The following is a 17,377-nucleotide window of genomic DNA, read 5'->3' as shown; positions in this document are numbered from 1 at the left end:
GTGGAGACCATCTCTGGCAAATCATCAAGGCCTGTCAATCATGTCATCCCAGGCAGACAGATACTGGATCCCCTTGGAAAGAGACCAGAAACTAAGCCAATTGTTGAAGTCAATTATATTTTGCTGGTATTGTAGTATCATTCTTGGTAAAGGTAGGATGCTGCTTAAGGCTAGGGTCATACCTGCCTGGGACACATACTCTAAGAGCTCAATCGTATCTCTCTTCATATAGTCCAGGGAAGTACATCTCAAGTCATTCCCACTAACATGGATAATGGCAGAGTCATACTTGTACCTGTTGTGGACAGACTTATGTGTGTGCATGATGTGGGGGATTTTGGCACCTAACAGAGAATGGACTGTGACCTTCTCCTTGTCAAGCCTGGTGAGGAGGACATCAGTGTGTCTCACTACTGAGTCACCAAAGACTAGTATGTTTGGTTTATTGTTATGCCTTATGGGCTGTGTTGGTTTACTGTTATGCCTAGTGGGCTGTGTCTGTGAGTGTGTTTTGGAGGTTTGTGCTGTTTAGGTAAGTTTCTATTGAGGACCCCTGCATAGGTGGGTGTGTGTTGTCCTTGTCTATTTGATATGGGTGGTGTGATGTTTGTGCTGGCAATCTCCTCTTTGTCAGGAGTACTGACTATGGTATGAGACAGCATAGATTCCAGGTTACTGATGTATATGCATTTCTCACAAGTAGAAGAATTATGTGCTAGGAGAAGAGGACTGTCTGTGAGGCAAAGATGTGTTGTCTACTATGTGTGATGTGTTTGATGTTGTGTGTGGAATGTTTGTGAGTTTGAGCCAAAAGACAAGAATTTTGAATAATATTTTTGACCTGGAATCTTACAGTTTGAACCCTTGTAAGAGGAAGAGAGGCTGTCAAAGAAGATGTGTTGAATAAAGCCCCTATGACCTACAATATCTGAGTTGGTGTTAGTTGAGATTTGCTATGACTGACAGCAATTCTTAGCTGAGAGCATAGTCGGGGTACATGATTTTATGACGTGATAAATTCATGCCTGGTCAGAGAGGTTATGAGCCAATGGTCCAAATAAGGAAACACCTGGAATCTTTCCTGTCATCAAAATCAATATCTTCTGTGACAGACTCCAGAAGGGAGTCTATTGTCTCCTTTTACACTTTCTCTTCATAAGGCTTCTTCGTCAGGGTATTCTGGAGAACTATAGGAAAAATATACCCTGATGGGAATCCTGGAAACTTTGAGCTGGCTGTCCTTGTGGAGTAGGATGTTGAGGCTCTTGATGGAAGTGCAAGCCAATGAAGGAAGATGCATCCTTTCTCTTGGAGCAGAGAAATTTCTCCACTACCTCAAAGGCAGATCACCCCAGGGAGGAAGAAGCTAATGGCTCTGAGAAGATGTGCTTCTGAAACGTCGACTCCTTCTGACCCAAAGGCAAACCGCTTAAAGCAGGGATCGGAGCAGAGCTGTCAAGGGCCGAACCTCCAAGGGGCAAATATGCCTCCAACAAACCTGGAGTCGACTCTAACACCCCAGAACTGAAGCTCCAGCTCTGAGAGTCATCTGGCTCTGACACGCTCAGAGCTGGTCTACTCAGAGGCAGTACTGGAGTAGAAGATACGATGGTCTTTGGATCCAGTATGGATGGATCTGGCATTTTTGGTTCCAACTGCTCTGAAACTGAAGTTCAGATTGAAAAACGAGACATAACTGGTGGAGTAGTACTTATGAAGGTCTCCTGACCAGATGGGATAGGAGCCGGAAGAACCCCCATTTGTACTTACATTGAGAGAATTTTCTCATCATGCTATCCACATCTGCTTCTGTCAAACTTCTGGAGGATCAAGATGATGATGCAATGGACAAGGCCATAGAGTGGTGGCTTTTTTCCAGGAAAAGGGATGGGAGACAGGAGAGAATGGGATCCAGTGACAAATCATATCAGGTCCATGGAAGCTTCTTTGGATCCGAGTGGATCAGATCTGGCAAAGTGGATTTGGCATCAGAAGCTGCAGGATCCGAGTGTTCTGCCTTTGGAGCCGATAGTTTAGATAATTTTTGAGGTGATTTTGCACCAGTAGCTAAGCTCATAGCAGACGATCTGAAGAGTCCAAAGGATGCTTCTTTGCCTCCTTTTTTCTCCATTTTCTTGGCGGTTCGAACCCCAGGTACTGTCTGAGAAGTGGAAGGAAGCAAACCTTTCAAAATAAGTTTATTTTTCCACGCCAATGCCTGTGGACTAAAGGACTTACAAAAATCACAGGACATGTTCAAATAAGCCAGGCCTGGACAGTAGACATGGGAATCATGTGCATTTGATAATGGTATCTTGTGGCCACAGGCCTTGCATTTTTTAAAACCTGATTGTTTTTCAGCCTTTCCAGTAATGTATTTCCAAAAAGTGCATGCTAAGAGAAAGGAAAATTATTTTTTTTTTTTTTTGGAAAAAAAGAAATGTTAAAGCAGAGAAATACCAACAATGGTAATACAGACTACTGCTAGTGTATGACAAGAAATAAAGAAAGACAGAAAATACCACCAATGGTAATAAAAACTTACACTAAAAAGTGTGGAAAGGGTAAGAGAAAGCTATTATAGAGCGAGGATAAAAGGGATAGTATATAAAATCTTTTTTGCTCACAACTACAACAAAGCTCAAGAGCTAACTGTGACCATGTTCATACTCGAAGGTGGCAAACATGATCTGAGGTATAGTAGGGGATTATTGCATTATGGGTAGGAGAGGAGCTTGAGAGCTTTCAGTGTTCCACGAGCTGTAAAAAGCATCCAAGTGACATCTGAAAGCAACTGTTGAGAAATGAATGAAGATGCCAATATCAGAAAAAATTTTACCACATTTAAAAAAAATAATTTCTTCTTTCTAAGAAGCCTCTGCACTCACTGCTTTTCTCTCTGAAACAAAGGGCAATGAGCCAATGAACACAGACAATCCTGAGATGGGAGGCTTAATACAGTCTAAAGAAGAAGAAAAGAGTAATGGGTACCTGTGGGTCTTAAGTGGCTACCCAGATCACACACTCCTGAGACAATTTACAATCCATTACAGGTGCTTCAGTAACCAGCAAAGGTATTTTCATTGCTAGAACATTTGTGGGCTGGACCTTTTATTTTTTTTTCCAAGTCTTGCTCTTCTAAAGTAAAATTTCACCATTTTGAGAGGCAACAAAGCTTTGTCACTTACTTCTACAAAGTAGACTAGTAAAGATGCAGCAAAAGTCTATAAAATGCACGTAATGAAGTAAATAAATATCTCCAGGTCTTTAAAGCTTTGAACAACGATGCACTGATCATGAGTGCAGAGGAATTCATTTGACCACTGTAAACAGTAACAAGAACTAAAAATGGCTTAAGCAAATAAGCAACAACAGGTAATGAACTGGCAAGACTGAGCCCAGTATCAGTGCTGAACATTGGGAGACAAATATAGGCTTAAGCCCACCCACAGACATTTCTCGGAAATGTCTCAGTGTCAAAGAAAACAGCTCTAGGTTAGATAGTTATATGTTATTGTCAAATATTGACATATCTCTTTTGAGAGTAAGATCAGTCTTAACATATGGTGAGTATCCTGACTGAATGTCAACGGTAGTAAGCAGACATATTTGAATTTAACTGCAAAGAGAAATGAGAAACTCCATACAATGGTAAGGATAGGATGACCATGGCGACTAGATCTAAGCAGAAGTGAGGATACAGTACCCATTGTATTTGGCATTTGGCAATGATAAGAACAGGGTGACCACGGCAATAAAATCCAAGCAGTGGTAAGGACAAGGTGACCATGACAACAGGCCTAATGAATGGTAAGGAAAGGGTGACCATGACAATAAAATCCAAGCAGTGGTAAGGAAAGGGTGACTATGACAATGAAATCCAAACAGTGGTAAGAACATGGTAAGCATGACAATGAAATCAAGGAAGTATAGCGATAAGGTGACCATGACAATGAAATGTAAGCAGTAGGAAAGACAGGGTGTCTGACAAATTCTAATTATGGAGATTTGAAAACAGATAGGGGTCTGCATAGCTTATCACAAGTCTATATTAGAACATCGAATGTTTAATAGTTCGAATCACTGAAGGTCATCCTTTAGTAATCGAACTATGAAAACATCGAATGTTCCAAAAATAAAACAAAAAAACAAAAAAAAGAAAAACTAAAGGGTGTAGGCAGGGTGGCAAGCCCCCCTGCACCCTCCACACCCCTGCTACTTAAATATACCAACTCCGAGATCTCACTACATTGAAATAAATGGTAATCTCCCCTTACGGAGATTTCCATTTACACATTCGACATTCTCAGCATTCGCTACTGTCGGGTCAACAATATCGTATTCGATATTGTCAGCTTTCAACAATGTAATATGGACCCACTTATCAGTGGTATCCTAACAATCTACATCAGTATTTCTGTTTTAGTATCAATATTGCTAATTTACTTGACCCAATTTATTAGTTTATATAGATTAAAAAGGGAATTTAAAAAAAAATATTCACACTTAAACACACCAGCTAAGTTTCTTCTGCTTTCTGATATGGTTCAACAAAGCTTTGCAATTAGGTTCAGAGGTTCATAGATTAGCACTAGGCTAACTGCCCTTGTGGGCCATTTTAAGCCTAGCCAGTTACAATCAAACACTGTACCTTGTGTCTGTAAGATAAACACCTTAACCATTATGCCAACTTTCCAAACCCTGTGTTATTTTTCATACTTCAGAGTATTACAGTTTGCAGTACAGAAGCATGGTATACCAAAGTCTATTTAAAACATAATTGTTTGTTATATGTTAGGGGTTGGAGTTCATGACAATACAAGCTGCAAATTCCTTGTGTCAGCAGTAAGCCTGTTGGTACTGTTAATTAAACAAGTCAAACTCCCATCTCATAATAAAACACTATGAAAAATGTGCTAACAATAAGGCAACACAATGATGATCTGAGTAAAGATAAATGAATTACTGCCCATCACGAAAGGAAAATACACTGGTTTAATGACTTCCAGTCCTTTTCTTTGCCTACAGCACAGAGTGACTACCTAATGCTTTGCTATGCAAGCATACAACAGAGTTATTGTAAACTGCATTGCCTTCAATGTTTCAGTGTTTCATAAAATCAGACTCAGAGCCTTATAAGACCATGAAAGCGTCTGCCACCCTTTAGATCAGGATCAACAGCTCTTGCCTATCATTGGTAAGTAAGCTGCTAAATTCTAATGTAGTTTTTCTCTATTAAAAACAAAATACAAAAAAAAAAAAAACGAAGAAAACATAAAAAACAGCATTAACGTTAACTTTTGAAACTTTCTTTCAAAAAAAAAAAAAAGTTCTTTATAGCCATTCAAATACTTTGAAGATTTTACCCTGGAGTTTTGTACTACACAGTGGCAGTCATCTAACCTGATTCTGAAAAGACTACCCACTGGGATTCATTAACATCTACACTAAGTTTACACTGTTCTAAGTGAACAGACAACACAAGCATACCTCATGCCTTCTTCCTCCTCCTAATTTCACTTTCCCTACTGGTTTTCTTGCAGCCTTAAATATCAAGGGGGATTCATAAAGGTTACCACAAATTACAGGCTACATGTACACTTACTGTAATCTTTTTGTGAGATTAAAAAGCACAAAAAATTGGTAGGATGTTCCTGAATACAGATCATGTACACAGTGTAGTTGTTTATGAATATGGCCATACATTCTTAAATGATAACATTACTTTCAATGCTGATAACTGTTCTGATTAAATGTATACATCAGCAGTGAATCACCAAACAGTCTTCTAAGATGTTTTTGTTTTTCCAAATCAATATTTTTGGGGGGCAGGACATGACTGACACAAAGTAAAAAAATGTTTTTTTTTCCTCAAGTATGAAGTACTACACATGGAGCTGTCTCCACTCTGCATCACTCTTACTTAATGTAGGAAACCTGAAGATGTTGCATATTACAGAATACTATCTGAATGTCAGGAGACTTGTAATTTAAAAGCTGTGCTTTGTGAAAACTAAATGGGGAACAAAGATTGGATGATCAGCATTAAATGAATATTTGTCAGTAAAGTCAATAGCTGTCAAACAGCAATATCAGTTTTTATGGTGGTGTGCTCCCCTGCTCATGAAAACCTCTATAGAGCTCAAACTAAAAATGAAAGCTCATGGAATTGCTCCCGCTTAACATTGTTACAGTGTCTACAGACTGACTGCTACAAGAAACAAGACTCCATCCGTTAGGTTTGCACATCAGATGCATGCAGTGTATACTTACGCACACATGTGGGATTTCCATTGTCCCAGCCATTAGATAAGCAGACTCTTCTGGTTCTCCCTTTTAGTCGGTATCTAAATGTATCAAGACAAAAAAGTGCATATAAATGTAATCATACAGACTAAATCACATGTAACAGTAATCTGTAGTACAAAAGTTATAATGTTTTTTCCACACATTGTTTACCAGTGAAGTGGAACACTGATGTCCAAGTGGGGTCTACTGCCTTGTCTGCTAAGGATCTTTATGCATACTAGTCATGTGTGGTTTTGTGTTAAAAGCACTGAACTTCAGTTTGGATACCAAACATTAACTACTGCATTATTATAAATATGAGAAGGGAAAACATCTCCTGTTGGTTAAAGCTCACTGTGCACTAACTTGCCCTCTACCCCTTCCTTGACTACTGACACTAGTACAACTTAGGCTTTTCTCTCTCTCTTTCTGTTGTCTACTTATAGATGTCAGTTACTTTAACGGCATTATAGTCATTCAGCACATTCTCGTTAAGCAGCTGATCATGAGTTGTAGTTTGACAGCAAAGCACAGACGTGCAAATGTTACTCTATAACAAAAATTCCTTGAATTACACAGATGACTGTCAGTGGCTGGAGAAATTATATACTTTTAGCTGCTAACTTGAGTGCCGAAACTCTAGTGATCAGATGCAAAACAGGCAGCCAAAACTTGTGGCAGTAATGTTCTTCTAGCATTCTAAAACTCAGTAATATACTGTACTACAGTATGAGCTGTTTTACTGCACTGAGAAATGCAGTGTAAAATGTATACACAGATGTTAATAACCTTTATATATAACAAATTCATTAACAGCAAACTCTGGGATTAAGTAAAACTAGAAACATAGTACAACTTCAAGAAGATAATATGGAATCTGTGCTGACAGGTCAAAGGAGAGTCTTCTAAACAGAAAAAGTAACAACGAAAAAAAAAACCCTCATCATGCTAGATTGAGACTTTCCAAAAAAGGATTTTTTGAGGGAAGCTAAGACCTGCAAGATTCTTTTACATCTGCTACTTATAACCAACACTAGGGTAACTGCTCCTCTGGACAGGGAAAATCACACCTAAAAGAGATCCACATTTTTCAGTGCAATTTGGTCTGATTTGCCAAATCAGAATTAAGATGGATTCCTATAGCTCAATAATCCAATGCTGATATATGAATAAAATGAAAGGAACTTTACAATTGTATTAATATAGTCTAACTCAGTGAAACAGTCTTTGGTATATAATAATTACATCAAAAAGGGAAAATAAGTGAAGTCAAGTAATAACAAGCATTAAGCACTCTGCCCATATGGCAAACACTTTACAATGTGTTCTTAATAAAGATATACAACTGGATGGTTAAATTCTTACATACAGACAGAGTTTGAAGTACTGTCCCTAATCACCCTACAAGATGGACGATGGCAGTAAAGACATGGAATTCTGCCCTTGACCGAAATAAATAAAATCTATCTTTGGAATCGTATCGGAATATCTGTGCAAATATCTAAGCAGCTGTTTTGTAGATAACTTTTACTAGAATATTCCTAAAAAGGCTGTTTCACTATCTATTCAAAGTGTTTTTACATTCATCACAATAAAAATCAATTCAATTAAATAGATATTTATTTAGTGTTTTAATAGTGAATGCATCATTCACAAACAAGATAGAAATGAGACTGGATTGTATATTATCTTTAATGCCTTGGTTCATAACATCTTAGCTCTCTATAAGACAGCAGTTGCATGAAAAAGCCTCTCACCTTCTTTCTTTTTTAGAGTATGAATAGAAAGGTCAAAAAACGGGATCACTACATAATCTCGTACTTTTGAAATATCGAATTTCAAAATCTCAAGACTATATAGCCAAAACCCTTAAATACTGAAAGACCAGAAGAGCGAATTTCAAAATCCCGATGTTCGGAGATGTTGAAGTAGCATTTCTGGGGTTGTGGTTTGTGAATGGATAGGTGGAAGTTCAGGTAAGTTTTTATGTGTAAGTGTGTTGGTTAGGGGCTTTAGTGTGTGTCAGTGTGTGTTGTGAGGGGAATGTAGGTGTGTGGTGGTGTTTTGTGTGTTTGTCTGTGTACTGCGACCTTGGAGTTAGTATATTTAAGTAGGGGGTGGGGGGCAAAGTCCCCCACATGGGGGGTGCTGGGGGACTTGCCCCCCCTTTTTGTATGTAGTGTAGGTTTGTGTGTTTGTGTGTTGGGGGAAGGTGTGTGGTGCATGTTTAGTGTAGTGCTCAGGATTTTGGAACTCACATTATTGAGGGTTGTTTGGCTATACAGTCTCGAGATTTTGAAGTTTGGTATTTCAAAATTTCAAGATTATGTAGTGATCCCCAAAAATCACATCTGATGTAAAGGAAGGTTATATTTTTACCGAAACCCCATTCTTACAGAACATTAAAAAGGATGATTTATAAATCAGACCTGCTACTCTTAAATCCTTCCAGACAAGATAACAGTCATCCAAAATAATGTTATTAAAGAAAGCTACTTTAAATCTACATACTCATAAAGCTTTAATGTTAACTTTTTAGTCAAAGTTCAAATTCTAAACCAGGGGAACGTTTCTGCTAGTAGTCCTGATATTAAGTGGTGTCGCCATGTTCCCTTTCTTGCAGGGGCACATTAGGGACACAGTAGCTGCCTGGTGGGGCATGTAGGATATTTAAATACTTAAAACAATGAATTTTAGAATGCATGGTAACAATTCACCTGTAATCCATTACTTAACATGAAGGATCACTTCCCTATATTTCCCTATGAAAAACAAAAATCAACATTTAATCATGCACTTACATATTTTATATATCCTTGAAATAAGCACAACACAGGGAATAATTACATGTGCCATGCTCAAGCATTAGTATGCTACAGTGTAATAAATCAAGTTGGTAGCTAACAATAAGATGCTCCTGACAAGTTTGGAAGTCTGAATGCAAGTTTTCAAAAATCTGAGGATTCAGTGTTTACAAAAAAGAAAGAAAGGAAGATGTTTACAACAAATAACAAGGAAGAAAATGAAACACATAAATGTAAAGTAAAGAGAATATGTACTAAAAAGGACACTGCTTTGTGATGTAACCCGCAGACGGCAGGGAATGATAACATGTTCCTATCAGAAAACCTTCATTCTACAGAAAAAGACATCATATTTCCAAAAGAGAAAGCAGAAAAAAAGAGTCAAGGGGGAGGTGAAATGGAAGAAATCAAAACTGAACATGGAAAGACTGAAGAACATTACTGTATAAAAAAAGAGGGAGAGAAAGAGAGATGTTGACTACATGGCTCAAGCTGTGGATGTACACAGCCAGCTGGATGATAATTATATGCTTGCAAATTTTAATACACAGTGAAAACAGCGGGATCAATAAGCCTAATGGTGATGAAAATCACTCTTTTGTAACAATTGTTAGAGCGGATATTAATGTATTAGAAGTTGAAGATTCTTCAGATCTGGTCAGAAAAGGTATTCTTGTAATTGGAGGTTCGAGTATTAGAGAAATTGATACTTACATTTGCAGAGAAGGTATTAAATATTGTTATGCTTGCCAGGAGCAAAAATAGAAGATGTGAGACAAGATTTGGAACACCTTAATGTAACGAAGTACTGATCTGTTTTTATTCATATTGGTACAAATGATCTCATTCGCAAGGACTCTCTGTTAGTAGGGAACTTATAGCCCTCACAAATAGTATAGCCTGTACTGGTGTTTGGATATATTTTTCACAAATAGAAAGTATAGCCAGGTCACCATGTGTGAAAAGATTTTTTTGGGTAAATACCTACATGGAAAAAATGTCCCATTTTAAAAAATAGAAATGTGTAGAACATCCAAGCCTAGTTTTGGCTACACATGTATTCAGACAGGATGCCATGCATTTGTCAAGATCAGGGAAGTGAATTTTTGCAGCAAATATTTTGCAATATTTGACAACCACTAGGAAGGACTTTTACCAGGTCGATAATTTAACAGTTCACAGATAGCAACTTTTGATGTGTCTCTTGATGGTTGCTAATGCTAGGAGCATTAATAATGTTTTTTTTTTTAATTGGAAAATTTGATACATTTCCACAAGACTCTTCTTCTTTCAGCTGCTCCCGTCAGGGGTCGCCACAGCAGATCAAATGTTTCCATTTCTTCCTGTCCTCAGCATCTTGCTCTGTCACATCAACCACCTGCATGTCCTCTCTCACCACATCCATAAACCTTATCTTAGGCCTTCCTCTTTTCCTGTTACCTGGCAGCTTCATCCTTAGCATCTTTTTCCCAATATACTCTGCATCCCTCCTCAGCACATGTCCAAACCAACGTAATCTTGCCTCTCTGGCTTTGTCTCCAAACCTTCCAACGTGGGCTGACCCTCTAATATACTTATTCCTAATCCTGTCCATCCTCGTCACACCCAGTGCAAATTTTAACATCTTCAACTCTGCCACATCCAGCTCTGACTCCTGCCTTTTTGTCAGTGCCACGGTCTCCAACCCGTATAACATAGCTGGTCTCACTACCCACTTGTAGACCTTTCTTTTCACTCTTACTGGTACTCGTCTGTCACAAATCACTCCTGACACTCTTCTCCACCCACTCCATCCTGCCTGTACTCTCTTCTTCACCTCTCTTCTACACTCACCATTACTCTGAACTGTTGATCCCAAGTATTTAAACTCATCCACCTTTGCCACCTCTACTCCCTGCATCCTCACCATTCCTCTATCCTCCCTCTCATTCACACACATATATTCTGTCTTAGTCCTGCTGACCTTCATTCCTCTTCTCTCTACAGCATATCTCCACCTCTCCAGGGTCTCCTCCACCTGTTCCCTACTCTCACTACAGATCACAATGTCATCTGCAAACATCATAGTCCACGGGGACTCTTGTCTGATCTCGTCTGTCAACCTGTTCATCACCATTACAAATAAGAAAGGGCTTAGAGCTGAACCTTGATGTAATCCCACCTCCACCTTAAACGCATCCGTCACTCCCACCGCAGACCTCACCACTGTCACACTACCCACGTACATATCCTGTACCACTCTTACATACTTCCACAAGACTGATGTTATTATTTGTGAAACATGATTAAAAAACAATGACTGGAAACCAGTTCTGTCAGGATACAGATGTTTTTTTACTGTAAAAGACATTCTAACAAAAAATCAGGTAGAGGTTTTATGATTGGGATTAAAGATATGTGATTATTACATGTACAGTGATAACACAAATACTAAAGACTGTGTAACTGTGACAATAAAGACAACTTTGAAACATATAACAATTGTTGGAATGTACAGACCACCAACGTCAGGTGCTGATGACCTATAGGAAATAGTGCATTTCTTGTATGAAACACAGGAGGGAAGAATATTATTAGCTGGGGACTTAAATTTACCAGAAATAGACCAAAATAATATTGATTCAACAACATCGGTAAGGAAATTATTCACAAAGTGTGATCAAGAACAACAATTGATTCAGACTGTAAAACAAAAAACTACCAGGGAACAGAACATACTGGACATTGTTTGTGTTCCTAAAGAAATTATTGTTACTGCAAGTCAAGTTTTAATACTGTTGATATGCAGTGATCGAGGGGTTATGATAGGGAGTTGATATGATGGTATGTTGCTAGACAATTCTGCCAAACGTAAATCTAAACCAATGCAGTGAAATTATAGATTATATGGAACCAAAATAGTCACTATGTAAAACTAACTGGAGTGATGTGTTCTGTGGAAAAACTGCAAATGGAGTGTGGAATGTTCTGAAAGACAAATTGAGTGCAAAAAAAAAAAACAAAAAAATGTTTACTATCAGGATCTTGGTATACAATGTCAGGGGGATCTTTTTCCGTAAGAGCAAGATACTTGATTAAGGTGAGAGACAAAACATATAAGAAATGGAAGACAGGTCGAACTACAACTTTGAAAAATGAAATAAACAAGTTGAACAAACTGAGCATAGTGTGAGACAAGATCAAGAAAATTTTGATGAAAATTTATATAAAGATATTGAGCATTATAGGAAACCTTTTTACAGATACATAAAATGTGGAAGGAGTAAAGACATACAAATTTATAAACTGTGTATAGATTCTAAAATTTATTCTCAGATACAACAGATTATAGATGTTTTTACAAAATGTTATGCAAAACAATTTGGATTTGCAAAGGGGGTGGATAAGGCATCCTAGTGACATCCAGGGGGACCTCAGATACTGGAATCAAATTAGATTACACTGAAAAAGAACTGTGCATATGGCAGCCAAACAAAGCACAGGGAGGAGATGGAATTAGTAATAATGACCTGAGAACATTTCAACAAGAACTTACAGTGCCACTGTACCTATTATTTACTAGGGCATACAAATAAGGGGAGATTCTCAAGATTGAAGACATTCCCTTATTAAACTGGTGCTTAAGGGAAAGAGGAGGAGAACAAAAGCAGAGTCATACAGACCCTTAAGTCTATTTTCATGTTGTGGAAAAATAATGGAGAAGGTCATACTAGATAAGTTACTGTCAAAATTGGATAGGTTGGGACTTGAAACCATATATCAGCATGCATATGTTGAAAATACATCTATTACCACTTGTAATGTGATGTTCTACAACAATATAATAACAGCTATGAATGAAAAATTGTGTTGTGATATAATTTAGATTTAACTTCAGCATCTGACGGGGTCATACACAAAACACTGATCAATAAATTAGAACAATTAGGTATCGTTGTACTCTTGATAAGATGGATAGTTGCATGGCTTACAAAAATAGGGCATGGCAAGTATCATACAGCAAATGGACAGGTGAAATTCTTGGTTATAGTCAGGGTGTCTCACAGGGCTCTGTCCTAAGCCTATACCTGTTTAGATGATATCTTTCAGACCTAATTTTTTCATCTGAGGTGTCCTACTCTATGTGCAGATGACCTGAAATTGGGTAAACGGATTACATGTATTACAGATAAGGCATGTCTGCAAAAGAACTTGACTATACTGACCATATGGTCACAAGAGAATAATATGCTGATAAATACATCAAAAACTAAGCGTATGATTTACATGATCGACATTTCGAAAGTTGATCATATGGTCTTGGCCATATGGTCTTCGACTTTATGAAATGTCGTCCATGTAAAGTAGACCCGGGTAGATCCAGCTCTGAGTTTTTCTAATCATGTCAACCAACTGATTAATGACAGTTATAGAACTATAAGTTGTATAAAAATATTTATAGGGTCTAGGAAATTAGAAATGATGAAGTAATTGTTTGTTACTTACATTAGACCCAAACTTGAGTATGAAATAACGATATAGAATATATGAAAACAAGCATGAACAAACTGGAAAGAGTACACATAAATATACCAAGGGCATCCATGGATGTGAAAAATTAAGTTATTGTGAAACACTAAAATATCTGAGCTTGTACAGTGTCTCAGAGATCTAAGAGGAGATCTAATTCAAGTATATAGAGCATTTAGAGACAACTACCTCTGTGAATGTTTGGGATTATCAAAAATTAGTTGAGAATCATCAGACAACCTATATAGAAGATTCTATATGAATGAGAAGTGTACTAATTGGCTCTTTGAGACCAACTGATGCATGGAACAGACTGCCAAATTACATTAAAGCAAGTACTGGTTTAGATATTTTTAAAAGAACAGTCTAGACACTTATTATGGGAACAAGTGTTTTCACATATTGGCATAATCTGAAATATTTGTATGTATGTATGTATTATGTTGCAATATAATAAAAGTGGGAGAATAGAGCAAGAACATTTATGCCACAGTAAAAAAAAATGAAAAAGAACCCCATAACAAAAATTCAAGAACAGCAAATTGTACTTTGTTTGCACCGATCAGACATTTTTAATCTAAACCCTATTTAAAATGTTACAGCAGAATCACTGACAGACATTTACTAAACAAAACAATGGTCCCAACTTATCCTGATCTACAACAAGAGAAGGACTCAAGCTTGCAGTGTTTTGTAAAAGTACATACAGAGGAGTAAGGCACTGACCTTAGGATATTTCTAGAATCTAACCCCTTCCAAAAAGTACAGATGAAGCCAAGGCCCTGGTAGAGTGGGCCTTGACCCTGCCTGGAATAGCTTTGTTGTGGTGAGTATAACAAAAAGCAATAGCCTTAGACAGCCATTTTGTAATAGTCTGTTTTGACACAAGTTGTCCTTTCTTCTTATCTTCAAAAGAAATGAACAACTGGACTGAAAATCTGAAAGATTTAGTTTTGCCAATATAGTGAGTTATCTGTGAACATCCATGGCATGGAGTATCCTTTCTCCCTTACTTTTAGGTTCAGGAAAGAAAATAGAGAGATAGCTTGTCCTAAAGTAAACTGGAATACCACTTTAGGAATACAAGGATTAGTTCTTAAAGAAAACCCATCTTTGTGGAAAATGGGACAGCACTGGCTCACCATAAAAGCTTGCAACTTGGGTACTTGTCCTGCAGAGGTCAGAACAATCAGTAAAACTGTTTTCCATGTTAAAAATCTCATGTCAGCCAGGTTAGGTGGTTCAAATGGAGCAAGTGTTAGCTTCTATAACACAGAAGAAGGCCTCTAATGCACCCCCCCCCCTTTCAAAAACATTTTGACATGAAAATGCACTGAAAGAGGAGGATCCATGGGCAAACATGCTGAAATGAACCTTAACAGAGGAGTAAGAAAGGCCATAGGATAGTAACTCACTCAAATACTGTAAAACCAGAGAACAACTAGCCCTGAATGGGTGCTGGTTATGTTGTTGGCACCAACTAGAAAACCTTTTCCATTTGCTAATATATGCTTTTCCAGTAGCAGGCTTTCTTGCTACCATTAGTACCTGCTGTATATCCTCAGTAAACAAGTGCCCAAAGGGAATGAAGACCCTGTCATCCAGGCAACTGAAGGTGATTGCGTTCAGGTGTGTATCAAACACCCCAGATCTTCTGTGAGTATGTGCATTCTGTGAGAAAGCTTGTGGTTATTGCCCTTGATGCCATTTCTTAAAGAAGCCAGAATCTCTTTTCCCTGGGTCAGAAGGGAATCACAGCAATGATCTTCTAGGATTCCTTCTAAATTTTCAGAAGTGTCCAGGATATTAGTGGAAAGGGTGAAAAAGCATACAGGAACATTCCTGTCCAAGGGAAAAAAAAAGGCATCTGTTTTCCAGGCCTTCCTGCATCGAGTCCTGGAGTAGAATCTTGCCAGCTAGTTGTTCAGAGAGGAGGCAAATAGATCTAGTTGAGAAAGTCCACATAGATGTATCAAATCCTGGAAAACCCCCGATTTAGTTTTCCTTTGTGATGGTCTACCTTTGCCCTGCTCAGCTTGTTTGACACACAATTTTGCTTTGACAGAATGAAGGATGCCTGTAGAGTGAGACTATGCTGTGAGGCAATATCCCACGCTAACACAGTTAGTCTGCAAAGGGGGCATGACCTGGTTTCCCCCTGCTTCTTGATGTAACACCTGACTGTGGTATTGTCTTGTAATAACCTGAAGAGCTCCTGGGGACTAAACATGATTCAGGGAGTTGAATTGATCAGGGCAACCATCTCATTTATGTTTATGTGCTTATGTCTGTCCTTAGTGTCCCATACACTTTGTAATTGTATCCATCCTGAAACTGTTGTCCAAGCAAAGTCCAAGGTAGCTGACTGCTTTGGAAAAGGGAGGGAAAAGGGGAGACATGCATTTCGGGATATTTGCTGCCTCCATCAAGTGATTTCTCTTCTGATGAACCCCAGCACTGGGATTTGAAAATAAAAAAGACATTGGTGCTGGGACAAAAGAGATTTCAGATAACATTGCATCTTTCTCACGTGGAGTTTTGCCAGTAGTATCATGAGAATCATATGGACACCATGAGTCCCTCGCAGTGACCGAAGTCTTAATGGAAAACCTTAAAAATAGATCTAGATATAGATATATTCTTTCCTGTGGAATAAAACATCTGAGTTGTCTATATGACATCCCAGGGACACATTCCTGTGTGAAGGAGTCAAAAAAGTCTTTTGAATGTTCTCTTGTAATCAAACTTTTGTAAGAGATCTCCCAACCAAGTTACCAATACCTGACACTTTGAAAAAGACACTGCAAAGATAAGCAAATCATCTAAATATGGCAAATGTGATACCTTGTAGAATGCAATGCACTATAATTGGAACTAGACACTTTGTGAACACTTAGTTTAATGGATAGTCCAAAAGGTAAGGCAGAGAACTGAGAATGTGATCAAGACACAGCAAATCTTAAGAAACACCTGAAATCTGGATAAATAGGGATGCAATAAGTATCTTTTAAATATATTGTTACCAGGAAATTTGAATGAGGAAGAAGTAACAGGTTGTGAAGTGACATCAATTTGAAATTGGACACTGTCACAAACAGGTTTAGGAAAGAAAGATCCAGAACTGGTCTCCAAGTATTTTTTCTTTTTCTGTTTGACACTAACAACTTCCTTTAAATAAAATCCTTTTCCAGACTGGAAAAGAGGAAGTGGTTCCATAACTTCCTGTGACAGCATGCGATGAAGGACAGGGGAAATAAAACAATCTGGTCTGGTGGATGAGGACTTGCCCCTGAAAAGGAGGGATTTCCTCTCAATGCCAACTGTAACCTTTACAGATAATCTTCAGAAACCATTTGTCTGAAACTCTGTTGCCAAATGGAAAAGTGGAGATTTAGGCTTTCTGGAAGGGAATAGGTACTGTCAGGCTGGAAGATGGATGAGGGGTGAAAGGGTACAAGGTCCTTTAAACAGACATGCTGACTTGTTAGACAGTCCTTTGTTTTGGGGCAGTCCTGAATTCTTTTTGGAACATCTTTGCCACTTCTTAAATGTCTATTTACCTTCATTTAGTTGAGACTGTTTATTTATTTATTTATTTAATTAATTAATTAATTATTGTCAAAATTGGATGAGGAGTTACAACACCTTAGAAAATTTGGAAAAGGAGGCCTGAAATATATTCCCTGTATCAACTTACCCTTTCATCACATTTTCTGATAACCTCTGTAACAAAGGAAGCAGAAACTAAATATTTATTCAAAGGAAAATTTAAAATT

General features: G+C 37.9%; 1 protein-coding gene across 1 annotated transcript in view; it reads right to left on the bottom strand.

The window, feature by feature from the left end:
- The window catches only part of LOC122806053, a gene marked incomplete in the record, with an annotated part of 1,002,329 nt that overhangs the window by 859,399 nt on the left and 125,553 nt on the right, over positions 1 to 17,377 (bottom strand). The window contains 2 exon segments of the mRNA XM_044076294.1: positions 6,274 to 6,347; positions 9,020 to 9,050. Of these exon segments, the coding sequence (XP_043932229.1) occupies positions 6,274 to 6,347; positions 9,020 to 9,050 (105 nt within the window).

This window comes from Protopterus annectens, chromosome 7.part0, assembly GCF_019279795.1.
Source record: "Protopterus annectens isolate FY-2018-M chromosome 7.part0, PAN1.0, whole genome shotgun sequence".
Lineage (NCBI taxonomy): Eukaryota > Metazoa > Chordata > Ceratodontiformes > Protopteridae > Protopterus > Protopterus annectens.
The sequence above is the reverse complement of the archived record's forward strand: the minus strand, read 5'-3'. Positions and strand labels throughout refer to the sequence as shown.